General features: G+C 35.5%; 1 protein-coding gene across 1 annotated transcript in view; it reads right to left on the reverse strand.

Annotated features, from left to right (window-relative positions):
* Positions 1 to 27,644, reverse strand: part of MYO3B (myosin IIIB) — a 567,258-nt gene that overhangs the window by 190,089 nt on the left and 349,525 nt on the right. The window contains exons 24-25 of the mRNA XM_074212806.1: positions 27,230 to 27,307; positions 20,312 to 20,517 (exon numbers count right to left, since the gene is read on the reverse strand). Coding sequence (XP_074068907.1) covers positions 20,312 to 20,517; positions 27,230 to 27,307 — 284 coding nt within the window. The remainder of the gene's footprint in view (positions 1 to 20,311; positions 20,518 to 27,229; positions 27,308 to 27,644) is intronic.

The following is a 27,644-nucleotide window of genomic DNA, read 5'->3' on the forward strand; positions in this document are numbered from 1 at the left end:
TCTTGGAAGAGAACCTTTAAGCAGTGCTCAGCTCTATTGAATCAAATACAATTTTCAAAAAACTAACAAAAGATAAACACTTCAGCATTTTTATTTTTTTTATACTTTGTATGGCTGTGGAAAAACATAGTTTATAGTAATCTGCCTGAACCTTTCTAATATGTCAGTCTCAATACATACCTAGATGATTCTCATAAATATATTTTAGGAAGGAAGAAATAGGCATATGTCTCAACAGTTAATACATTTTTGGTTCATGTTTATAGTAAATATGTTTTTTGTGATCTTTCTATTATTTTAGAATCTTTCCTTTCGAAATATCTTGAAAATCAATTTCCAATTGCCTTTGAACTTATGTCAACTGTACCAAAGATTTCTTTTGTATTTATTTGTTCAAGTCCTGCCACTTTCCAACTTTATATTCTTGAATACAATTTCCAGTTCTTCATATAAAATATGGATACCAAGATGCTGAATCCAAATGTGGTCATTCCAACTTTCATCAGTGTTGAGACTAGATCAATAGAAATACTGACATATCTGTTCCATTTCATGTTGATTTGTTAGCATCTTTCCAGAGAGGCTCTTGAAATAATTTGGTTTGGTTGGTTTTCACAATAAGCTTTCTTCAAGCTTCTCCAGTGCTTTTTTTTAGGTTTTTTGCAAGGCAATGGGGTTAAGTGGCTTGCCCAAGGCCACACAGCTAGGCAATTATTAAGTGTCTGAGACCAGATTTGAATCCAGGTACTCCTGACTCCAAGGCCAGCCCTTTGTCCACTAGGCCACCTAGCTGCCCCACTCCAATGCTTTTTGATGTTTTGTGAGGTGATAAAGATGTCTTGGATATCAGTCTTGTTTGGTAGTGAATGGGCTTGACCTTTGGATTGCATTATCTATCCATTTATCTCTCATCCAACCTCCCCTCCTGCCTGATAGTAATTCCTCCATTAAGGAATTTCCCTTATTCTTAGACCATATGGATCCTTCTTCTGTTGTGACAAATGAAATCACTTATCAAAAAGGTGATTTTTAACCTTTTGCTTCAGTGATTTAACTTCTTATAGACTATTGGTTCCAAAAGAGATCTCAGTTTGTTTACTAAGAGATCCCAGTTTCTTTTTTCAGTGTGACATTGTTCACTGTTTTCCATATTTAACTGGAATTCAGACACCTTATTATAACATAAGTGAGAGGCTTCAGAAAAATCCACAAATCTTCAGCTTCTTTCATTTCTTAATCTGGAACCATATTTTCCAACATGCTGCTGGACAACTTTTCTTCAGCTTATCTTCACAAAGAAGACCAAGTCTGTGTTTGCTTGGAAATAAGGGACTCATAGCTAGTGTCTGAGAACAGATTTGAATTTGGACCTTCCTGACTCTTGGTCCAGTGATCTAATTATTATGTGATTAAAAAGAAGTCATATTTTAAAATATAACTTCTAATTAAAATCTTGATCAGGAATTTGTTTTTAAATATTTAGGTAACTTCATTTATTTGTTTCTTTGTTTCTTTATTTTTAAGGTTTTTGCAAGGCAAAAGGGATTAAGTGGCTTGCCCAAGGCCACACAGCTAGGTAATTATTAAGTGTCTGAGGTTAGATTTGAACTCAGGTACTCCTGACTCCAGGGCCAGTGCCCTATCCACTGCACCACCTAGTCGCCCCTATTTATTTATTTTTGCAAGGCAATGGGGTTAAGTGACTTGTCTAAGGTCACCCAACTAGATTAAGTATTATATATCTGAGGCCGGATTTGAACTCACATCCTCCTGACTCCAGTATTGGTGCTCTTATTTACTGTGCCACCTAGCTACCCTGGGTAACTTTATTTTAATATAATTGGTTTCATTCTGGAAAGCAATATGGGACTCCACCCTAAAAGTTAATAAATTTTTCATACTCTTTGACCTAGTAATACTGCTACTATGTCTATACTCCAAAGAGATCAAAGAAAGGACCTATTATATATATAAAAATATTTATCACAGCTCTTTTTGTGATGTCAAAAATTGGAAATTGAGAGGATTGTGGAATGGATGAACAAGTTATGAAGGTGTTGGAATATTATTGTTCTAAATGAAATGATGAAGAGAAGAATTTCAGAAAAAAACTGGGAAAACTCATGAAATTATACAAAGCGAAGTAAGTAGAACAGGAAGACAATTTATTCAGCAATAACACTATTATTAAAGACTTAGTAATTTCAAGCAATGTTAATGACCAACCACAATTCCAAAGGACTCATATTTTCAAAATGCTCTCCCCCTCTCTTTCTTTCTGTCTCTCTCAGGCACGGCTTAATGTGGAAGATTTTGTGTGTGATCATACATATATATGTATGTATGTATGGGTTTTGCTTTTCTTGCCTTCTCAGTGGGTGAGTAGGGCAGAGGATGAGAATTTAGAACTGAAAATAAAAGATGAATTTTAAAAATTAAAAAAAATTAAAAATCAGTATAATTGGTTTCTTTTGTAATTCTATGTATTTTTAAAATGTACCTAAAAAGAGGTTCATGGGCTTCACCAGATTTCCAAGGGGGGTTATGTCACTAAAAAAGTTAAGAACCCTTCTTTACTGCATAAATCACAGTGTAATCAGGTCCTGCTAGACAAAACGGTAATATCAGAACCACTCTACGATGACTGTTCCTAGTCCTCTTTCTTATGCTACCATGAGAACAGGAAGTCTTGCAAAGGGCATTTGATAATATTACGTTGAGATTTCAACTAGTAGCTCTGACTATAAGGTTTCTAACCCTCAAGATATCTTGCCAGGTTTCTGGGGATCAAAATTTGCATTACTTTATGCAGATCATCCCCTAGTAAGGATGTGACACCCTATGTGGACAGAAAGGAGGGAGAGGACCAAAGGGTAGAGGAAGGGGAGAAAAGGGATTGATGGGAAGAGACAGAGAAGAGAGGGGGGAAAAAAATCGAATTTCCCAATTGGCCAGCTATAGGGAAGTTCCTAGGGTTCACATAGTTTAGTTGCTGTTTACTCTTGCTTTTCAAAGAGGATTAGGTCTTCAAGAGTGTGTTGCCAAGACCTGCAAGTGAATTGGATTTAAAGTAGGAAGGGCTTGCTCTCACCAAATGACCAATAAGGTCCCAGGCCAAAGTTCCACCTGGTCATTGTTTAGTTCCTGATTGATTAACAGTGAATGTAAATAGTGATTGCTTCTATTTTGGCCAGAAAGCCTGAGGGTCTTCCCCTCCCAGACTGATTTTTTTTTCCCCTTGGACCAGGTTGAAGAGGCGACTCTCTACCTCTTTTCTTTCTTACCTAGCCTTAATCACCCAATGGACATTGGTTCAGTCATAATGAGAGCTGTTAAAGACCTTAGTTAAAAAAGGTTAAGATCTCCTAAAGCATCTGGGGCCATCTCCAGTCTCTTCCTGATCCACATCAGGCAACTGGCCCCAAACAAACAACTGGAGGAGAAAGTGAGGCTAGTGACTTGTTAACACAGCCTACCCTCACTTAAATCCAATTCACTTGCATCATATTCCCATGTCTTGGCCCACTTTCAGAATGAAAAACAAAAAAACCACAACTTGGTGCTAGCAATCCTTGTCCCTGAGCTAATGTCTAAATGTTTAAAAACTATTTCAGCCTTTAATAATAGTTAAAATATTGGACTAAGTATCAGGAAGGCAGAAATTCAAAGCTGGTCTCTGATAGCTGTGTGATCCTGAGCACTAAGTCAATTGACCATGGACTGCCTCAGTTTCATCATTTGTAAAATAGGAATAATAATAGCACCTGCTATTATATAAAGAAGATAATTTGTAAAGTACTTTGTAAACCTTAAAGTGCTTTATAATACCATTATTATTATTATTAAATAATAGAACAATAAGAAAGATAAAAATAATGATGATAGAATGTTACCCATAGGAATGAAAGTCCAATAGTTTTTAAAATACCTAATTCTTTACTGTAAACACTTTGAAAGTCATAGATCAGCAATTCGAATAGTTGTAACAGAAATAGAACTGATAATGAGAGATTTTCCTCCTATCACACCTTATGATTGAAAAGGATCTCAGACATCACATAATTCAACTCTTACTTAAGTAGGAATCTGTTATATTCTATCCTTGACATGTGGTCATCCAATCTCTTGTATGAAGACCTTCAGGGCTGAAGAGTTCTCTCCTCACTGAGGCCGCCAATTCTATTCTTGGAAAGCCCAAATTTTTGTAAGCTTTTATCCTTCTTTCAAACTTCAAGCTGCCTCTCTGTAACTTCCTCCAACTGACTCTAGCTTCCAGACTGAATTACAATTATTACTTAGATTTTATTTATCACTTTACAATTTACAAAGTACTTTCTTAATCAAAATGCTATGAGGTGGGTAGCATGAATATTATTATTCCTATTCTATGATGAAGAAAGAGGTTAAGAGAAGGGAAAGCTCTTTCTCATGATAACAGAGTTCATAATTATTTTTTTTTTTAGGTTTTTGCAAGGCAAATGGGGTTAAGTAGCTTGCCCAAGGCCACACAGCTAGGTAATTGTTAAGTGTCTGAGACTGGATTTGAACCCAGGTACTCCTGACTCCAGGGCCGCCGGTGCTTTATCCACTGCGCCACCTAGCCGCCCCAGAGTTCATAATTATTAAACTGAAATTCAGACCCAGGCTCCTAACTCTCGGTTCAATGATCTCTTTCCATGGTACTGCATCTTAAAGGTAACAAGAGGCTAATCTCTAATAAAGGTAAAACCAATAGCAAGACAAGATTCTGTTGCATGAACAAGGCAACCAAGAACAATTTAAAAAAAAAAAAAGAAAAACATTCTGATTCTGTTTACTCTTTTTGGTGACTCCTCTTCTAACATTCAGTGAGAACCCAAGTTATAAGGTAAGGCTTGGGTAAGACTTCTCCACTCTGAAGTCATATGGTTCTGTGAAAAGCCTTTATTTTCAGCTTCTGAAATCTTTTTCCTTTGGGGAGAAGGAAAATGAAACCTATGACCTTGTAATTTTAAAAGGTCAGAAAGATGCTTCAGTATTTTGATGTTCCAGAGTCTAGGTTCTTGAGCTAGTATAGTGTCAATGTCCCAAGCAACAAGGAATTACTATTGGCAGGGACCTTTTGGACCCAGGTCAGCAAAAGCTGACATGAGAACTCATTCAGTGGTCAAGATATGAATTTGGTGGGACTACTGCTTATTTAATAATTGAGCTATGTATAAGCCTGCTCTTGTCAGAGACCAAGATGATCTAAAGGAGAGTATGGCCCTGAAGTTTTGGGGGGAAATGTTGACATGCCTATTTCTGCTATAGTTCTGAAGTAATCATCCTTTTTCAAAGGAAAAAACCCCTTCTGAAGTCCTCCTTCTCAAAAAGTTATGATCTTGCTTGGACAATTTAAACTTGTCAAGAACACATTTGACACCCAAGAAAGCAGATCATTAAGGTAAAAGAGACTTTTTTGCCTTAGTTGATTTTAATACTTGCCTTAATTAATCATTTACTTTGTATATGTGACTTGTTGCTGTATTAAAAAAAAAAATTTTCTCATCTTTAGACTTAGGCCCCTTTATTTCAAATCCATTTTCTCCCCCATGGTCGGTCCTCATAGGAGATGAAGAACAGCTGGCCACCATCTGCTACAAAAGTAAGTCATCACACATTTAGGAAGCATCAAATCCTTGAGTTTGGGCCTCTGTGTAGTAATACAGCTTTTGAGAGATTTGGCAGCCATACATTTATTTAGACTCCACCTTCCAAAAATTGTACATTCCTTCCCAATATTAGGCTAAGCCACTTCCTGCACACACCCTGTTCTACTCCTTCTCAGCCCACATCCTGGAGGACCTACCATCATGCATGTGCAAAGCTGGACAAGCCACCTGAGACAAAGTTCAAAAATGTACCCCCCATGTTGTGCCATGCGTCCCTGTCAACCAATGCCTTTGAACTCTCATTGTTGCACATGTTCTCTGACTTTTCTTCACAAAATAAATTCCTGAGTGCTATGGAGAGCAAAATTTTCTGGCATCCAAAAGATGTGCATCGATAAAAAGTAATTTTTAAAAAGTGTTTCTTATCCCACTCACCCATTATGTTACAACTTATCTACTTACAGGGGTTATGCACATACTATTCACTCAATAAATAGTTGGAGTGAAAATGTTTCTTCATAAGGCTCTTAACAGGGAATCTCCCAAAGAAAACACAAATTATAAGAAAAGAGATATAGAGGCTAGAGATTATTCGGAAATAAAGAGACTGGATTCAGTCAACCTACAGATCATTGTATTAAAAATCAATTGGTTGCCATAAGATCAGAGATCACATTATAAAGATTATCAAAGCTAACCTGGACCTTATAAATGAGAAAACTAAAAGAGAGTTCACCTGTGGGTCATTGGTCAAATGACTCCACCACAATAGGTTTCAATTTTCTCATTTAACAAGTGAGAGACTTGGATAAGATGTAATTTTTTATATATTTTAGACAATGGGCAAGACAATTAAGACTTGCCCAAGGTCACACAGCTAGGCATTTATTAAGTATCTGAGGTCAAATTTGAACTCAGGTCCTCCTGACTTCAGGGCTGGTGTTCTATCCACTATGCCACCTAGCTACCCCAAGATGCCTATAATTTTAAATCTATTTGTAGTTCTTTGTCTACATAGTTAGGACTAAAGAAAAATTGGAGCAGACTGGTTGTGAGAGGGGACATTTAGTGAGGCAAATAGGAAGGTACAAGATATATCAGAGCAGTTTATGGTTCCTCTTCTTTCTCCCCTTGGCAGCGTGGAAAATGCTTTATAATATTGTTCAGAAAACTTAATTATCATACTGTCTTAATCTTACTTTATGTGACTAGAGATTATTTGGATCCAGAATGTTACCCTGATCTCAGTAACCTTCCAGGAATGCTGGAGATGGCTACAAAGAATTTTGGGTTCTTGCTTTGGATCCATCCAAACTTGTTTTTAAGGAGTTCCCTTATGTTGTGACTTCGCCCTTTGTTGAATGTATGTTTACTAATATTCATCTCAATGCACCTTGCTTTCAAGTTTTGCCTTCTTGACAAAATTACTTAACTGAGTTTGTGTGGGTTCATATTTGAGTACTCTTGTCTAAATCCTATGTATTGTAAACCTTCCAGAATCAGAATGGGAGAGACTCATACCTACTTTCCAGTTCACTCTTCTCTACCAAACAACTGATAAATTCTTTTTAAAAATATTTCAGATTTTGGCGTTTGTTCTCACAAATGTCAGAGGAAAAAGAGATAACTTGCTGATGTAGCTCAAACATCTACCTGTCCCTACAGCTAAAGACAAATGCTAACAAAATGAAATGGCACTTCCTTTTTGTTCTGTCATATTAGTCATGACCACATGGATATTTTTTGGGAAAGATACTGGGGTAGTTTGCCACTTCCTTTTCTAGTTCATTTTACAGATAAGGAAATTGAGACAAATAGGGTTAAATCCAGGGTTAAACAGTAAGTGTCTGAGGTCAGATTTGAATTCAGGAAGATGAAGTTCAGCACCTCACCCTAGATGTCCAAATGGAGTTTCTTAAGATCAACTTTTGTAGTCTTAAAACTTCCTTTCAACTCTGAGAAGGAGCTCATTCAACTACCTATGATCATTATTTGGATTCATTGTACATTACTCTCATTCCTATACTTTTAGATCCAGTCAAAACGGTCTCTCTGTACTTCCATTCTACGTCCCTTTCTTTGCCTTTGCATTATCTGTTCCCCAGTCTCCCATACCTAGAATGCCCTCTCCCTCCTCACATTTGTCTCATAAAATCTCATCTGAGATGATGCTCAAGCACAACTTTCTTCACAAATTTCTCAAAGTACTTTGTATTTAAATATTTTTATTTATTTTTTGTATATATATTTATATATGTTGTCACCTCTTAGAATGTCAACTCCTTGTGAGCACGAGTAATTTCTTTGTATTTTAATTCCCAGCACCCAGCATAGTGCTTGGTAGCTACTGAATCAATATTTGTTGATTAAATTTTAAGGATATGATTTCATTAGTGTTGATCCTTCCTGAAGAAAATGGTAACCCCTTCATGCCTTAGTCAATGGTTTTTATTAACAATTCTACCTGTGAAAATTCACTACCTGGTGATCAAGCATTTGGTAAAGGATTTCTCAAAATTTAACCAGGTTGGTCCTTGGACAGTAATATAATCTAGACTCCTACCATTTGAAACCTTTTCTTCTTAGCAGAATTTTCCATAATTTATGTTTCTATGGCATAGACTTCAAGAATTCAAGATTACTTCCATGATATTTAAGAAGTGAAGGACTATCATCACCATTTACAAATATTTTTCAGGTAGGTATTTTAGAGAGTTCTGAACTTGGAATCACAAAGACTTAGGTTCAAATTCTGATTTTGAATTATCTGTATATACCTCAGAATCTATATATAGACTCTCTCTCTCTCTTTCCATATATATATATATATATTCATATGGCTATATATTATATATAATATATATATATACATATGAGGGAGGAGGTTTGGTTTAAATGACTTCTGAGGGAGCTTCTAGCTATAAATCTGTGGGTTTATGCCATCTTCCATGAACATTTAGGCTCTAAAGTTATTATTTTTTCCTAGTCAACTACAGACACTCTAATCTGGGAAGAGAGTAACAGATTTGAAAATATCCTGCAGGCAGAATTCATCTGAGACTCAATTTCTTACAATAACTAATACTGGAAATTGACAAGTTGCTCCCTCATTGATCCCAAATAAGGAAAACTTAGTATAGAATTAAGTAAAGACAGATCTTTAATAAATTCTTTCAAAGCTGCTGTGAATCTTGATCCTATGATGAGTTGATGTTTTTATCAATATTGTTGCTCAACATGACATCAGGGATGATGTCTTGACTTGCCTATGAATTTGATTTAAGTGAGACAGAGTTGCCCAAAGTTGTCAGCCTTCCTCTCTCTTCCTGAGTCCTCAAAGTCCAGTAGCAAGACAAAAGTCAAGATGATTAACGGAGGCCTGGGATGTAGTGGAGTCTTTGATATCTAAGCACTCCACAGTACCTACTTCAGTCACCTTCAAGGCTGTTGGAACAAATTGTTCTCAAATGCCCAATCTACCACAGGAGTCTTTACACACTTGGGGATAGACATCTACTTTAATTCACTGACAGATTTGAGGCCTATCAGCTACCTTCAACCTGGTTTAACCTCTTTGCCAAAGAAGTTTTATCAGTGTGTGACGGTTACATATATTAAAGTTTCTTGGAGACAATAATGTGGATTCTCTGTAGAGACAGAGATGCAAATCACAGTCCACCGTGTTCTCATTCTGCTAGGTTTTTGTCTCTAAGTATCTACAAATGTTCCATGGCAGATATACCTTGTCTAGGAGAGGCCTTCACCACCAGGTCATCATGGAAATTCAGGCTTTGAATCAGAGGACCGAGTTTATATTCTGTCACTTCCTACTTATGTGGCTGTTCATAAATCACTTAATCTCTCTGGTATATTTTCCTCATCCATAAAAGGGGGATGGGTTAAATAATCTCTTAAGATCTCTTTGAACTTTAATTAATGACCTATAATAACAGGCACCAACCAGACTACCTATTGTTTCTCATTCTTGGTATAAGAACAATTTATCTGTTTTTCTTGAAATTCATAAATACATATGTGTATGAGTAACTGCAAAATGCATATGTATATATGCTAATACAACTACATATGTATATAATTATATATGAACACTGAAATATATGTATATTGCATATATACAATATAGCCTTTCAAAAATTGAATTTGTACATCTATTAATATATGTACTTACATGTATGTACTTATATACAAATTCTATATTATAATTATTTTTTGTTTACATGTAATTATATATAATCCTATATTATAATTTTGTGTGTACATATGAATACATATATACCTGTATATGTATGTATATATATCCATAAACATGCATGTGTGTGTATACACACACACACACACACACACACACACACACACACACACACACATATATATATATACACACACCCCTAAAATTAGATAGTACATTTTATGTGAAAACTCAAGGGTAACTTGTTGTTAATATACTATAGTCTTCTCATAGCTATCATAACCCTTTAGATTATTTATAATTTTAATACTTCCGAGATCTTGGTTTTCTGTGAGATGAGAAGCTAAAAACCTAAACATTACTCTGTTTAATTGTTTTACTTGAGATTTCTCCAGTATCATGAATTTGCAAGTTCTAAAATAGTTCAATGCTCCATTTAAACTTAATTGGATTTATAGCCATTCATTCATATTTCTTCAAGGACATGTCAGTCAAGAAAAGGAAAATGGTTGATCATATAAGTGACAAAAGGTAATAGATGGACAGCTAGACTATTGTGTAAGTATCCCCAGAATGTTAAAAAATCTAGAGGAAGTCCTATGATATGTTGGGTAGACCCTCTCTACTCTGTAGTGTATTTGTAGGACAGTTATGAGAAATACAGAATGAGAAGGTAGGCAGAAACTTGCACCAATGATATCACAATTCAAAGCCCTGAAGGACAGTAGTTTATAAGCTTCTCAGGACTAGAGCCATATAGTATCATATGTCTTTACTTCCCTCCCTGGCCCCCAGTGCCTAGCAAAATATTGAACACATGCATAGCACTGAAGTACTTCAGGATTCATGAGAGTTCCTTTTCTTCTGGAGAGACATCTATTAGTGAAGAGAAATTTTGTCCACAATTGTTACATTTGTTGTTAGGGAACTCAGATTTTTTAATTTGACGACAGTTGCAGTGGGTAATGGTAAGAAATGATAAGAAACCATCATGCTGAAAGGAGGAAGAGGGTTTGTTTTTGGCTTATTTTGGCTTCACAGAAGTCAAACACCTAGAGAGAAATCCAGTTATCCCAAGAAGGCGATAAATTATAATCATAATGTCGAAGTCACCCATTATCATCTCTAAATATTATCTCCTAACATGACATATACTATATAAAGCAATTTCTAAGGAATTCTGGATGGTGTTTGCTTTACTGCAGAGAAATATGCAAGCTTTTCTAAGATGCACAATAAAAAATGATTTATGTCAGGTGCTTTTCCATTCAATCAGAGACTAAAACAAAATACAACTAAAGAATGAGTCTGACAAAACCTTATTCCATGTGCTGAAGGTCCTCACTTTTCCAGGAAATTTTGCCTACTAATAACCAATCTAGTGAGTCATATAAATTATAAGCTCATTGATGGGGAGGGATATTTCATGTCTTTTTATCCTTAGAATCTAGCACAACATTTTGTATATAGGCACTTAATAAATGCTTGTTGGTTGATTGCATCCCACTTTCTTTAACTTCCTTATCAATACACAACATCCTGTTTACCTGCATTAAGTTTATCAGAGTGTTGCAAGGAAATTTCAAATTACAGAATATTTTAAATGGAAGATGTTTTTACAAGATCAATTCAGGGAAGTAGGGGAAACTAAATGAAAGTAACCCTGGATTTCCAATCAGAGGACCTGTTTGAATCCTGATTATGCCATTTACTGTTTAAGGGATAGTTGTATAGGTCAGTTAGAGAAAGGCCAGTGGTTAAAAAGTGCTCAACATCAAAGAGAAGTCAAAGATTTCTTAGGTTACCTTATTAAGGGTAAGCTGAGGATAACAATTTTACTTAATTGGTAGAGTTGGAAGTCTGGATTTTAGTGATTGAGTTATAAGTGGATGATGTGGGAGTGTAATGAGAATAGACAGCCCCTTCTATAAGCTTGGCACCAAAAGTGAAGAAATGGAAAGGTCAGGTGAAGACTTTTTTTTTAAAGGCTGAGGGAGATATGGGCAGTTTTTAAGTAGCAGTGAAGAAGGGTAGAAAGAGATCATTGAAAGTGTGAGAAAAGAGGAGTGACTATTGGGCCAGTGGTCTTGAGGAGATGGGAAGAGATTGAACAAAGGCATGCATTAACCTTGACAAGGAGAAGGACCACTTCCTTCTCAAAGATTCAAATAAATATGTGTGTGTCTGTGTGTGTGTGTGCATGCACAGAAGATAGAACACTCTTGTAGCCAGGAAGATCTGGATATAAATTCTACCTTGTATATTTACAAGCTGTATGACTCTAGGCAAAAGTCTTTAATCCTTGTATGCCTCAGTTTATTCATCCACAAAAGGGGAATAAGCATTAGAAAACTTTTAAGAGCTATATAAATGTTGTTGTTTTGAATGATGGAGTCAGGAAGACTCATTTTACTGAGTTCAAATCTGATCTTAGACACTTACTAACTGGGTGACCCTGGGGTAGTCATTTAACTCTATAGTCTCAGTTTCCTCATCTGTAAAAGAAGCTGGAGAAGGAAAGGCAAATCACTTCAGTTTTTTTTTTTGCCCAGAAAATCCCAAATAAGGTCACAAAAGTTAGAAACAACTTAACAACACAATTATTATTGTTATCATCATCATCATCATCATCAACATCATCATTATCATCTTTTTGGTAAAGTAGGAGGTATCCTTTGAGAAAGGGATAGAAGAAAATAAAGAGAGATTGAAGATCATAAATTTGCAGTTGGAAGGGGTCTAAGAGTTCATCTAATCCTGATCCTTTATTTTACAAGAGAGGAAACTGATACCCAAAGGGGCTAAGTGACCTTTCCAAGGTCATACAGGTATAAGTATCCAAGTTAGAATTTGAATTCGTATACTCTTACTTCAAATTCAGCATTTCAATTGTATCATACTGTCTTTGAGGTGACATTTGAAAATAGTTGCTGAGGTAAACAAAATGGAAAGTCAATCAAAGAAAAATGAGTTTTGCCCTTTGGCAGCCTGGATCTAGTTGAGATTAGTTAACATGAATTTTTAGTGGGAAGAGTGATTTTATTTTCTCCAGCAATTTAGGAGCAGAGATAGAGGAAATTATGGCGATAATCCAGGTCTAAGGATTAGCAAGAGGTGAACAGCAACAGGACAACAGAGCAAGGGAGTCAAGGTAGAGAACAGAGGATAGTTAATCAGTTAGCTCAAAGACTGAACCTTTGAGAAAGGATATATGAAGCCAGAGCAGGAAAGAATGACGGATTGATAACTTTACAGATGGCAGAAATGGAGTGACAGGTATAGGTCATTGGGTTTGAGAGGCTGAAGAAGTTGAAAGCTAGGGCTAAGTTCTTTTTAAAAAACAATTTCCATTAAATAAGGGATCATGCCCTTTTCTATTTCTGCACTGACATAACATCCCATCAGGACTTCATGAATGTTGGATAATAATAGTTCTAACCTCAAATATTTAGTATTCTCAGCAGCCCTGCATCTTGCAATTGTATAGCATCTATCCTTAAGAATTATTTTTTAATGAGCATTCCAAAAACATATATTGAGATGAATGTTTTCCTTTACAAAGTTGTCATCCTGGGGGCTGGACACTTTTTTTTAACAAGTTAAAAACTCATAACTGAAACCATTTTGAAAAAAATTCTCAGATCTTATTATATTCTCAGAGCCTTTTTTGAAAGCATTGTCAAAAGGTCACAGATGAGGTGAATTTGATTTTTAGAATCAGGCAGGTTATTCAGTCAAATGTAATGAATAAAGGGTACAAGCAAATGTGATGAGGGATTCTTAATAGTTAAAAAAATATTGCTGCAAAATCATGAAACCTTAGTTATCCCATGCATACCTTATTTGTTTTCATGTTGTTTCCCTCATTAGATTTGGAGCTCCTTGAGAAAAAAAGACTGCTTTCACCTTTCCTTATTTCCCCAGATTTAGAAAAATGTCTGGCACACAGTAAAGGCTTAATAAATGCTTCGTGGTTTGACATTTCTCATGAGTTTCACAAAAAGACTTTAAGAGCAATCATAGAAATATTAAAAATGTCTTGAGCAATGATTCCATTTTTTTGAATAAGTAGTTAAATTCTAAGGAATGCTACAATGAAGGGAACAATACTCATTTGAACATGCAAATTCCACTATATTTGCTATAAATAAATTCCCCCCTTTACTTTAAAGTCATTTTGCATGAATAACCAGGGTCTCTCCATTCATTTCTTTCGATTTTTTCCTTACTCTCTATCATAGCCAGGTTTTTTAAAAAAAATTTACAATCCTTAATAAATCCCATTTTTAATCACAAAGAAAAAACATGGAAAAAGAACAATTAGAAACATGAAACTGTTCAAAGGAAACATCTGAAAAGGAGAAATTTAAGGCGTTGTACACATTAAACAGATCCCAAATAGTCCTAGGATTACTGTGTCTGAAAACCAACATGAAAGGGAAATCTTATTTCCTTGCTGGAAATTCCCTAAACCAGATGACACAAAATTGTAAGGTTCTAGATGAGGGCAATAGAACAACATCTGAAAAGAAAATTAGATGTCACTCACAAGAAAGAAGGAACAATATGGATAAATCGTCAGAATATAAAATTAATATCTAAAATGGTCATAATTAAAAATAATACTTAGAATGTTATAGAATAAACAAAGCATAATGTGATTTTATCTTTGGTTACATTTCACTCAGCCAGAGAATCAGAACATGAAAAGTGACCTTTACTTGAAATTTCACATATAGGAAAAAACATGAAAGCAGAGATCAAAGCTAAGGCTACCTTCTCCACTCCCTAGGTATATTGCTGCCATTAGCATTAATGAAAGCATGTTCTATATACAAAGAAAATAGCTTCTCAGTGACCTCTTATTTTATTACTAACTTTAAACACAGGAAAATAATAGCAGTTAATGGCTGACACTAATCTTACTACCTGTTCAATTTTTTGAAAGGGAACTAGGTTGCCACTTGGAGTTTTAAGTGGACTTTGCTTCCATAAAACAACAAGCCATATTTTTCTATGTTCTCTCCCACCCCGCCCCTCCCCCAGCAGCCCTGGGAAGTAAGTATTGTAAGGATTTTATATTTATTTTACAGATGAGAGAAGCTAGTCAGTGTCCAAGTTAGGATTTTAACCCAGGTCTCTCCTGACTCAGAAAGTTTCACAATCCTTCCATTATATCATATGAATAAATTTATTTACATGCAACATATTCAGGCATTCTCCAATGTATATTATCTATATTCATGATAGATATGGCAGCAAACTGTATCTATAACCCAGAGGACATCAATTCTGTACATCCTATATACAAAAACTCTAGCAAATCCAACAGAAAGTAATAGCTTACAGTTGTTAACTGTGGGCCAAGCAATGGTATATTGAAAATAATGCATCAAAGTCTCAGTCTTTAACAGAATCAAAAAGACACAAAATTTCATAGACTGAAGGTAATTTAGAGTTCAATCAGGCCTCTTTGGCTTTGTGGATTTAAGAACTAAGGGCAAAAGACTTGACTAAGGTCACATCTCTAATTAGTAGAACCTTTGGTTTTATGGATGAAGGAATTGATGCAAGAGATTTATCTAAGGTCACATGTCTAATTAGTAGTACAGCCAAGACTCAAAGTGATGCTTTCCCATTCAGAGGTCCCAGCTCTTTCCATCTCACTCTCTAGAATTAGCACATTAAGAATGTGATATATTAAACATGTCTTTATTCTTCTGTTTCCAAGAAAAATCTATTTTAAGAAGAGTAGAGGATTTAGAATTGGAAGGGATCTCTGAAGTCATCTAGTCCAAATCCCTCATTTTACAGATGAGAGAGATAAAGAGATTTGACCAGAGTCACATTATTAATAAATGTCAGAGGTAGTATTTATACCTATAGCCCAAGATTTTTTTAAATCAACCTTTGAATATATTAAAAACTCCTAGAGAAAACAGCCTCTAATCTTAGATTTTCTAGCTAGAAGGAATTTTAGGGATCATCTAGCCCTAATCCTTTCCTAATGAGGAATTATTTTTAAATTGCCCCAAGTCTTATGATCTGTCAGTATTCTATTAAAAATGTTTCATGTAAGTGAAACACCATTTACAAGAGGCCTGTCACTGCATGTCATCATCCAGTTAGTTAAACTTTGGCAAGTATATAGTGAAAGCAAGAAACAGTAAAATGGATGCAAGACTAGCCTTGGAGTTAGGAAGACCTGGGCTTTTGAAGACTTGCCACTGGAATATGTTAGCTATTTGATTATGGGTAAGTCAAACCTCTCAGTGTCTCAGGAAATTCTATTAACACTATAAATTTTATATCGTTAACTGTCTAATCCTGTGTAATGAATTCATAGACCAATCAAATCATAAATCAGCACTCGAGCAAAAAAAAAGGATCTAGAGAAGAGATGAAAAGGTAGATAAAGATAATAAAGGAAAATAATAAAGAGGATAGAAGAGATAGAGAAGGATACAAGAATAATATCTAGAGGGGAAAGGATAGTGAAAGGAAGAAGGGGAAGGCGCTTGACAACCTCATTTCGCTTTAGATGAGGCAGGTATGGAGATCTGACCTTTCCAGTTCTGATTTTAAAACTTCGACTAAGGTCTTACATGGCTTCATTATAACATGGAGGTGACACTGGATTTCTAGGGCTATGCCAAGAGAATGCAAGCCTTGGCAAGTCCTACCAACCTGGAAAGATTTCAGGTATGGGCCTATTGATCAAGTTTCAGCCTAGCTGTTTGAAGAGGCTTATTGCCAGACTGGTGGGTTGAACTTTTTTCCTTAATCAGAATAATAAGTGAAGACCATCTATTAAGCCTTAGAACAGTTGCTGTCTATATTGGTGGAGCAAGTTACATTCAAATTAAATGATTTGAAGGAATGAAATATCTAGATATAGAAAAAAAGCTGATTAGGCTATATACACAATGGACTTTTGTGAGAACTCATACAAACAAATCTGACCTATGTATATGGACATGAAACTGACTGAACACATATATCAAACTATGGAAGCAAAGGAACTAAAGAGATGCCAAAGCATATGGGATCTCCTAGCTTACCAAATGCACTTCCTGTTTCTGAACTCGTAATGGGAAAGATTGCTCCTTGGGCTTCCATGAGGTTTTATTCCATCCATGGAACACCTGGAGCATTTCTTAGTAGGAGGCATCTCTTCCTCCTGACTATTAGAGGTAGACTGCTTTATGAGAATTGCCCATCAACTTGGGGGCTGAGGGGAAGGCACACCAAGAAACAGCTTTAATGAATAAGAACTTGTGTTTATCATAGGCCAGGGAGACTAATACAAAAAGTAAGATAGTTTCTCCCTCAGTGTACTTAATTCTGACAGGAGAAGACAACCCATATAGAAGAGGGGTAGCCAAGGAGGGGTGATTTGACCTGGGAAGTCACCAGTTTGATAAATGGAACCATAAGGAAATGAGTTGATGGGTCCTTTTCAGGAATGGTACTGTTATAGAGTGTTTGATTTAAGAGACAGAGAGTTAAGCTCTAATCTGCCTCTAACACTTAGCACCTGTATAAATCTGGACAAATCACTGAACCTCTGAGCCTCAGTTTTCTTATTTGTAAAATGTGAAGGATGGATTCAATGAGTTCCAAGCTATCTCCTAGCTTCAAGACTTAGGATTGATTCCAGAGTAAAGGTGAAATAGGAGGGTAGAGAATATGAGCAATGGTATATATATCAGGAAAATAGTTATTAAATAGACAGAAGATGAACCAGTAAACAACAACATAGTGGCTTTGAAGTGGGATCATCTTATGACTCTAGGTGGTATTTAGAAATATTAAGGCAAGTGGAGGGAAAGGAGGCTATATCTAAGATTCAATAAATCAGGGATTATACCTTGGGGTGACTTCAGAAGAAGGCCTTTAACATACTATAACTAGACAACACAACCTCAGAACTTTTCAAGCCTACATTTCAGGGTATCCACCTCCAATACAGGAAGATACAAAAAGGTAAAGCGTTACATTAAACAAGATTTTATCTTTTATTTACCTTCACTTGATAAACCCAGAATAGCTAAGTTCCCTGCTTTTGATTGTTTTGTCTGCATATTTCCTGCTAAGAGTTTACAAAATAGCACTATTGAACAGGAAGATAAGAAGCACACCTATTTGTTTAATAACATCAAGGGAGGAAAATTGCTAGCTCATCCATTTTGTTGTTAAGTTGCTCAAAAGGATCAAAATACCAATTAACTTGCTGCCTCAGAAATCTTTGATATCCTCAGATTTACTGACATTTTGAAACTCTTGTTCATACTTGTCTAATGGCTTTTTGATTAGGAACAAAGAAGTGCCAATCTGTTTAGCATTTGACCTGTTTTCTTAAATATTTTCATGTATTCAGCTACTTAAGCTACTAAAAATACTTGACTAGTCACATTTCTAAGTTAAAGGGAGATTTCCCCCCACCCCCCCATGATCCACTTCTTTTTAAGGGCATTCCTCATTCTATTTTACAATAAATCTTACATTTCAAATTTTATTATTTTTCTTTTTTTGTTATCAAATGAGATAACTATTTGCAAATCTTACAGCACTCTATAAATACTAATGATTGTTATTATTTTTCCCTTTTTAAATGACTTTAAAGAGGCTTCCAGAAACTCAGAGAGGCAACCTACCATCTTTGACATCCATTCTTTGCTCATGTCAAAGAATAACCATAAAGGAAACATAAATTTTGTGTTGAAGTCTGAGTGGTGCTCTTTGGACCATTCAGTGGTCCACAGTAGTGCTTTGTTGTAAGGTTTCATAGAAAAGTTCAATGCAAATTCTTTATTTAACCAACCATGTGCATATGCACTCTTCCTGTGTTAAAAGTCTGTAAGGGGAAATTTTTAAGTTTTGGATAAAGGTAGTTCCTGATTTCAAAAGAGTTGAGTGCTGAAGAGAAATGATCCTCAGTGGAGTACTGGACCTCAATGGTACTTACAGAAACAGTAATGTTAGTAGTTGCATCAGTAAGAGTAGCATAGGTTACATAATCACCCTTTAAGGTTTATAAATGATTTTATTTACATTTTCTCATTTGATACCCAAAAATAATCTTCTGGTAAGATTCCAGTTTTATATGTGAAGAAAACTGAGGCTTGGAGAGACTTGCCTAAGATCATAGCTAGTAAGGATCTGAGTTAAAATTCTGAATTCAGATTTCCTTGATTCCAAGGGTAGCATGTTGTATCAGCTGAATATGGGAGAGAACTCAGAATTCTGGAATCCTAACATTTTAATGGACCTTAATGATTACCTAACCCAATCCCCTCATTTTGCTAATCAAGAAACCTGGTACTAGTGAGAAACAAAGGCTATCTGATAAAGATACCTCATCTAGGTAAATTCTTCTTTGTCCTCTCAGAAGAAAAATGGAAACTTGGTTGTGTTATTTGAGACTTGAAATCAAACCAGAACCTAGGTCTCTTTTTCTTTTGTCCTTTACAATTGGATCTCAGATATCTTCATGCAACACATTATTTATTTACCATCATAATTCAACATATGTAGCTAGTTCCAAATGAACCAGATTATACATCATATTGCATCCTCCCTAGTCATATTCTTGCTAACTTTCCAGTCATAATACCTGCTAGACCTTCAGATACCATGTGCTGAATGCAATTTTGGAACTCTCACTCAGAGGTTGAACTTAATTACTGTATGAGTACAATCTCATATAATTCACTATATCTGACCAGTCCCAGATCAACCAGTCTATATTTTACAGCTATCAACCCCAGGAATCTTATTGCCATTTGCCTTTCAACCACTATATCCCAGCCATCTCTAATCATCCTGATCTATATCTTGCCACCGGACCCAGATAACTCCAGAGTAAAAAGTGAGACTGGTGACTTTGCCTCCCTCATTTCAATTCAATTCATTTGCAAATCATAGCATCATCTTCCAGATGTCATGTACTCTTCTACGGAAGTTTATCTCACATTCCATCTCTTGCACTGGAAACTATAATTAAATCAATGCTAACATTGTTTTTAGAATTGAGCGACACTATGACACAACAGTTGAGGAAGTTAGGTGGCTCAGTGGATAAAGCACTAGGCTTAGAGTCAAGAAAACCTGAGTTCAAATCCAGCCTCAGATACTTAGTAAGCCTTGTGACCCTGGGCATCACTTAACTTGTTTGCCTTAATCTACTGGAGAAATAGCAAACCACTCCAGTTATTTTTGTCTAGAAAATTCCATGGTCAGTATCATTCACAGGGACATGAAGAGCTGGACAAGACTGAATTGACTAAACAACAAAAATAATGCAACATTTAAGTAAGGATATGATAGCTACTGAGTTATACCTATGGCAGCTATTGAGTTACATATAATGCTTTACAAAACCATGAAAAAATATTCATTACAAGGGATTGGGAGGAATGGAAGTTCAACAAATTTAAAGATATATCATTAAAGATGCTAATCATACCTTTTCACAAACTCTTCAAAGAGGATGCGGTGGGAATAGCCCTGTCTGCGAATATTGGCAGTTTCCAAAATTCCAGTGTAACGAAGTTGTACCAGTACTCTCTCTCTGGTGAACCTCAGGGCTTCACGGTCATCATTGGGTTTAATACAGCGGACAAAGTGAGGCTGTCCAACTACCATTTTGGAGAGCAGATCCATCAGTGAATACTATCAGAAAAAAAGCACGTATCTTAGATCTTAAAATGACTTTCAGAAAGTATATAAATTGATATTTATATCAATCTACCAGCCATTCTGAGATGAAAAGAAAATAATTTGTGGAAATAATTATTTAATCATAGCTAATATTTAGAGATTCTTTAAGTGTAATTATTTAATGCTGTATATTATTCACAACTGGTAAAAATTCAGTTATATTTAAACCAAGGAATGTCTAAGTCTCCTATCAAACTAATCATTAGACTTATGATCCAGACCTACTTTTTCATGCTGACATCCCTATTGGACAAGACCACATTGTCTCCTTAGTGTTTTTGCATTTTTTTTAATGGTTAGCTTTTTAAGGCAGGAGTAAATAATTTTAGAATTAATTTTAGAATTAAATGTCACCAGTAAGTCTAAGGCACGACCATAGGTGCAACTGTAACTGGCTTTAAAATTAGAGGAGGAGGATTTTTTTTTTTTATGAGAGGAGAGAGTAAAGAATGTTAGAATTGGGAAAAAGGGGGGAAAAGAAGAAAGGCAGGAAGAAAAGAAGTAAAAAGGCAGGAAGGAAGTGAAGAAGGAAGGAAGGGAGGGAGGGAAGGAGGGAAAGAGGGAGGGAAGAAGGAAGGAAAGGAGACAGGGAAAAAGGGAAGAAAGGAAGAAGAAGGAAAAAAAAGAAGGAAGGATGGAAAGTTGATTATGATGGACAGTGGCAGGATACTACCAACAGTTGTCTCAGAGTCTTCCAATGGCATGCCCATAGAATGTTTCAATCCTAATAGAATCTTTACATGAGACATGGCCATAAGAAAATAAAACTAATTTTTAAATAAATATAAGCCAATACAGCTAAAGTGAGAAGAAAAGCAAGCAAATGAGGAAAAAATCTTTGCCTAAAATCATCCAAAGTCAATATTGATCAAGCAGGATAATAATTTTGGGTTCAAAAGCAGGTTTGACTATAGAGAGTAAATGAAACTATTTTCTTATATAGCTCATAGACAGTCTTCAGAGATAAATTTAATCTAGGCATACAAATATGTAATGTGCATGGGAGTGAGGTACTATAAGTATAGCAATATTTAGAAGGATGTGAGAATTTGTGGAATTAGGAATAACCCCCTGCCCTAAGGGGAAGAGAAGGGAGAACTCTGGAGTACAAGAACTCAAGAGGACATTAGAATATTGGAGAGATTGTGAGAGGGAAGCAGTAGAAGCTGGAGAAGATCATAAAATAGGGGTATCAATAATATAAACTAAAAGACTTCTGGGTGGATAAAATCTATTTGGAGCCCTTTGCCATAGTCCTAGAACTAACCTTGGCTGTGAAGCTCATATCTTACTATATATCCTTTCATAATGTAATAAAAATATGTTTGCTCACATATAGTGTACAGAAATAGGGAACAGATAGGCAATATCATTGAATAGGCAGAGAAAGGTGGTATGGAGAGGACTTGGGGAACATTTACAGAAGGGAGTCCTTGAAATAAACCTTTTGACTCTTTTAACATTGTTAGTATTGGGGTGGAGCACAGAATACTTCTTTTAGGCACACAATAGAACTATCTACCAATAAGTGCTGAATAGCCTTTTCCCTGAATTGTATGCAAAAATTGTGTACAGAAGATAAAAGCTGACTTGGAAGATTTCAACATAAATGTTTTAAAAAGTTAATAAGTGAAAGGAAGGGGATCAAAGGATGGAAAGTTTTGATCCCAGGATAGGAGAAAGATAGGGAAGAGTCAGAGAAGGAAGAAGTTTAAAATAAAGAGAAGAGGAAGAATTAGATAGAGATTATGAAATAATCCACATAGATCCAGAAATGACCTTAGAGGTCAGTGAGTCCAACCTCCTCTTTTTATTAATGATCAGAAAAAAGTTTCTTGACCAGAGGGACATAGTTGAGTGAGATTTAATTTGAATTTAAGTCTTCCTGACTCTATATCCACCATGCCATGTGGGCAAGAGCTAAAATAACTAAGACTAGAAACAGAAAGAAGGATATTTTATGAAATTAAAATAAGTTGGAAACCCCCCAAAAAAGGTTCCTATGTGAGCTCTAGAATATTATTTCCTGAAATTTCACTCTTCCCAAAGGGGGAATTCATGTGAATAATCATTCTGGAAAGAACTTAATTCTAAAGACCAGAGAAATCAGGAATCGGGTTCTTATCTATTAAGATAGCTTTAATTAGAATGGGGCTTAATCTGGGAACCTAAACAACCAGTAGATCTCTAAAGCATTCCTACAAAAGTCAAACCCACCTTCATTCTCCCCATATCCTCTCTCTATGCAGCTTCCTTCTCACTTTAGCTTCTCTTGGAGCTATCCATGGTGCTTTCTCAGAGATACTTGCTTAAACAGCTAAATTTTCATCACTTCTCCAGTCTTTCTAAACTTCCTAAAATCTTGCATTAGCTTCTTATATGTCCCTGTATGATCAATTCACTGCTAGCATCTTCAACCAATATTGACTTCCATGTATTTGAAAATGCCTTTGCTTTTTAGTCTAGTCTTTGTTGTTAATTCAGCTTTTGACTTGGATTATTTTCTGTTGGTAGCCCTACTGACTAGGATAAAACAGACCTGCCACTTCCCTGGGATTACTAACCTGAAAAGGAGCATGACTGACACCAACATCCCTTCTCTCATTCCACAAAGGGATTTTACTGGTTAGACTCCTATCCACACTTCTTAATATACATATTTTCTTTCATTCCCTCCCTTACCCACTCAAATAGAAAGTAAAGAATATTAGAGTTGGAGAAGGGGAAGGAAGAAGGAAGGAAGGAAGGAAGGAAGGAAGGAAGGAAGGAAGGAAGGAAGGAAGGAAGGAAGGAAGGAAGGAAGGAAGGAAGGAAGGAAGGAAGGAAAATAGGAAGGGAGAAAGATTTCCAAGCATTTGGGGATTTGAAAACGTTTTTCCTTCTCACAAAAAGCTGATGATCCCAGCATTATACTTTGTAACTATACCTTGCAACTAATATGCTAATTGATACAAAATGTCTACTTTGAAATAGTTCACATTATAATAATGTAATCTCATAGTCTATGTTAAAGTTTATACTCTGTGTTATGAGTAGTTAAATTATGATTGAATAGTGGATAAAAATAAAAAGCAAAGCACATATTTTCAAGGTCATAACCCGAAGGAGCTCATTCTCTCCCATACCTCCTATCCCCAGCTTTGGATTTTGGCCAGTGGCAAGAAAAGTGCACATTTTAAAAAAATTCTCTTTTTGGGCATCCCATTCTATAAGATGTTCAGGAAAAAAAAATTATGTTTCTTTGAGGCAGTATGGTATAGAATAGAATTAGAAAGATCTAAGTTTAAATCCTTCCTTGAATCCTCTCTATGCTCACGTTTCCTCATTTATATAATGGGGATACAATTATCTGTATTTTCTACCTCAAAGAGTTTTGATGAGGTTCAAATAGAGATATTGTAAAGTGCTTTGCAAACTTTAAGATGCTGTATAAATGCTAACTTCTATTCTTGTTGTCTTATCATTATCATCAATTATCATCATCATCATCCTCTGGCAAAGTAATCATCTAATAGTGAAGGAAATAGACCTTCTTTTCACAAATTTGAAGGAGCTTAAAAATTATATTCTAACAATAAAATATGATGGTCATTGCCATGTAGTGACAATTACAGACCTAGAAGGCTCCTTGGATCATTCATATTCTGGAAAACCAAAGTGTTCTTTCCCAGACTTCATCCAAATAGACCTGTGATTGTGAATATCATTTGTCTCTCTCTATAATACAAATTTTCAACTTAGTTTGGTATCCATATGCTCTCTCAGAAAGTGAATATTTGAATGTAGGCCATACTACAGCTAAGAATAATTCTAATTCTAAATCTGATTCTAAACCCTGGCTACTATACCCTAATATACAGGATGCCTCAAAAGTCTTAGTTCAATTTTTAGCTACTAAAGTTTAAATAAACTTTATAAACCAACCTAAACAAATTCAATCTGGATTGATTGAACCAGTTCAAACAGGTCTAAATTAGTTTAATCTGGTTCAAGCCAGTCTAAATTAGTTCAAACCTATTTAAACTGATTCAAAGTAGTTTAAATTAGGTACTTGGGCACTTTAGTACAGGGTTTAGGGCTCAGGTAATTAGATAACAGAATCTAACTATTTGAAATAATAAACAATCTTGGATATGAATTCAAATAAGGCTTTAGCAGAAAAAGTACAAATAGCTAACAAGTGAAAGTTCAAATATTTGTTGGTCAGCTTCAGGGAAATCCATCAGCAGGTTTCAAAGACAGGAATTTTAGCTACTCTCCATGTTATGTTTCCTAAAATTAACTATCTACTGCATATGTCTTTCCCATTGGCAAAACCTATGAATGCCATGAATATATCATGGCATAAATAAAATCATGATTTTTTAAAAAAGCCTTTAGTGGTGATTTAAAAATGTTTGCAAGGCTGGGATATTATTCTATGAAATATTACTCTTCTTTGGGTAGGTGAACTAATACATAGTAGTGATCACAATATAATTAAATTCAACATCCAAGTGGGAGAGGGGGAAATTAAAGGAAATGCAATGTATAGATAGTTAATTTTAGAAAAGCAAAGTAGCAAAACTCAGGCATTAAGGAAAAAAATTGAAAGATAAAGTTGAAAAAGTCTATAATCTACAGAAAATCTGAAGATTATTTAAAAGTACCTTGTTGAAAGCATAAGGTAAATGTATGCTAAAGACCAAAAATAACAGATGCTAGAAAAAGGAAAAAACATAACTAAGAGAATCCTATAAAGAAGCTAGTGTAGAGAAAAGGCATTATATATATATATATATATATATATATACATATATACATATACACATATGTACATATATGTATATATGAATATGTGTGTGTGTGTATTCATTCCTGAAGTGAGTAGAAGTCATTCATTCTTAAGACTTCTCTATCCATCTCCTCCATCTTCTTTTTCACAGGACAGAAACATTTACCCTGGACACTGATGGGTAATTTCATAGCACAAACCTAAATAATTCTTTCTTAAGGGGCCCCACCCATGGTCATTTCATTTCCAGGTAGATTTATACTTCCCTACTTAGCAGCCACCTTGTCCTTTCCTTGAAACCCTTCTCCTCATCTTTTTAGCTCTCCTTTATAGATTTTCTCTCCCCTTGTACCTTCATCCAATAAAATGTAAGCTCCTTGAAGACAAGTACTATCTTATTTGCTTATACTTGTTACTTAAGTGCTTAATTAATGTTATGTCATCTAGCTATCAATCTATCAAATTATTCCTCTATCTTTTTTTTCTATCAGAGGAAGTTTACAAAGAATGGAAATTATGTCAAATTAGATATTAGCAATGCAAAAAATAATGAAGAATATCTTACACAGTATTCCAAAAAGTAATGTGAAACTTTACTGGCCATATGTTGGAACTTTTAGCAGTTGTTAACCATTTGCAATTATTCTGCTCCAGCCTTGCCTAAGTTGACATTTAAAAGCCTATACTCTGTATAGATGCTGGATAATGACCATACATCAAGGGAAAGGAGCCAACAATATTATCAATGAGCATTCATGGAGCAGTAACTTCAAGGGAAAAACTGAGTATAGGATGGGAGTATAGGGTAGGTGACTGGGGTGGATCTGATCTCAGAAGCCAGTCGTCTGGAAGAAATTCAGGCACACCCTCACACTTAGTGAAAAGGTTAGTTCAGGGATAAAAGAGAACTAGCAGAAGAACTAGGGGAACCAATCTGGGAAGGATTCTTTCATTTCTCCTCTTATTCCCTGGGAGATATTTTCCCTTCTCTTTGCTTCTTTGATCTGAGTCTTCCCTTTTCTTCCATAGAGATCTCCTTTCTTTCACAATTTCTATCCATCTTTCAAGGCCCAACTAATTTGACTTTCTCTACAATGCTTTCACAGACCAATTTAATCATCCTCTTCTGAACTCTTGGCACTTACTGTCTCTATTAGAGGCAGCCAGGTGATGCAGTGGATAGAATACTGGCCTTAGAGTCAGGAGGACAGGAGTTTAAATCCAGCCTCAGACACTTGCCACTTACTAGCTATGTGACCTTAGACAAGTCACTTAACCCTGATTGCCTTCCATCCAGGGCCATCTCCAGTCATCCTGATTCATATCTGGCCACTGGACCCAGATGGCTCTGGAGGAGAAAGTGAGGCTGGTGACTTAGATCTCATTCAAATTCAATTCTTATGCTTCTTGTGGTATCACCTCCCTGGTAATGTCATGGTCTTCTTCATATCATATTGTCTCTATAAATCTTCTGACAACAAATTACAAATGATTATAACTTATTTTCTTGTTTTTTTTAATGTCCCTTGTGTTTACATCTTAATTTCATGGTAATAGGCTCCTAGAGTGGGGTCCTTAATCTCAGCTCCCTGAATTTTTAAATTGATAACTGTATTTCACCAAAATTAATTTCTTTTGTAAAAATCACCTATACTATTTTATTTTTTGGTAATATTCTGAGCACTAGTTATAATTTGGAAACATTAAAGAAATCATATTAATTTTTTTTTACTCATTTGGCATACTTTAGGATATTAGAAAACTAGCTTTTTTAGCATCTAATAATTAAAGGTAGCTTAAATCCTAGCTGATTTAGGCACTATAGTAGAACACATATCTATGTAAATCAAGGACTTACTTTTATCATTATAATTATAGAAGACATCATACCCGAAAGTAAGAAGCTACAGTTTGTCTCTTCATGTTAGTAGTTTCTTCTGGATGTCGCATCACTTCTAGAGTGTCTACCTAGAAACACAACCAGAAGAAAGTGATGAGAAAATAGATACTGGATGAATCTATGGGCTTCCTTAGAACCTGAAAGGCTTCAGGGGCAACCATTTGAGTGGCATCATAGTAAGTATGGCTATGGATGGAAATAGAGGAATGAAACCTCAGTTGTCTTAATAATACATCTCAGTCTTCTCCAAGCCATACTATCTGCCCTCTGGTCTTTTCCTACAAACTCAGAATCTTGCTTTTGGGGGGCGGGGTCTTGGTTATGATTGGCAAGCTTTGACTTTATCTTGATAAGTCCCCTGAGTCAATTTGTACTTTCAAGCTATCCCCAAGCTATGCTGCTGCA

Source organism: Macrotis lagotis, chromosome 1 (assembly GCF_037893015.1).
Source record: "Macrotis lagotis isolate mMagLag1 chromosome 1, bilby.v1.9.chrom.fasta, whole genome shotgun sequence".
NCBI lineage: Eukaryota > Metazoa > Chordata > Mammalia > Peramelemorphia > Peramelidae > Macrotis > Macrotis lagotis.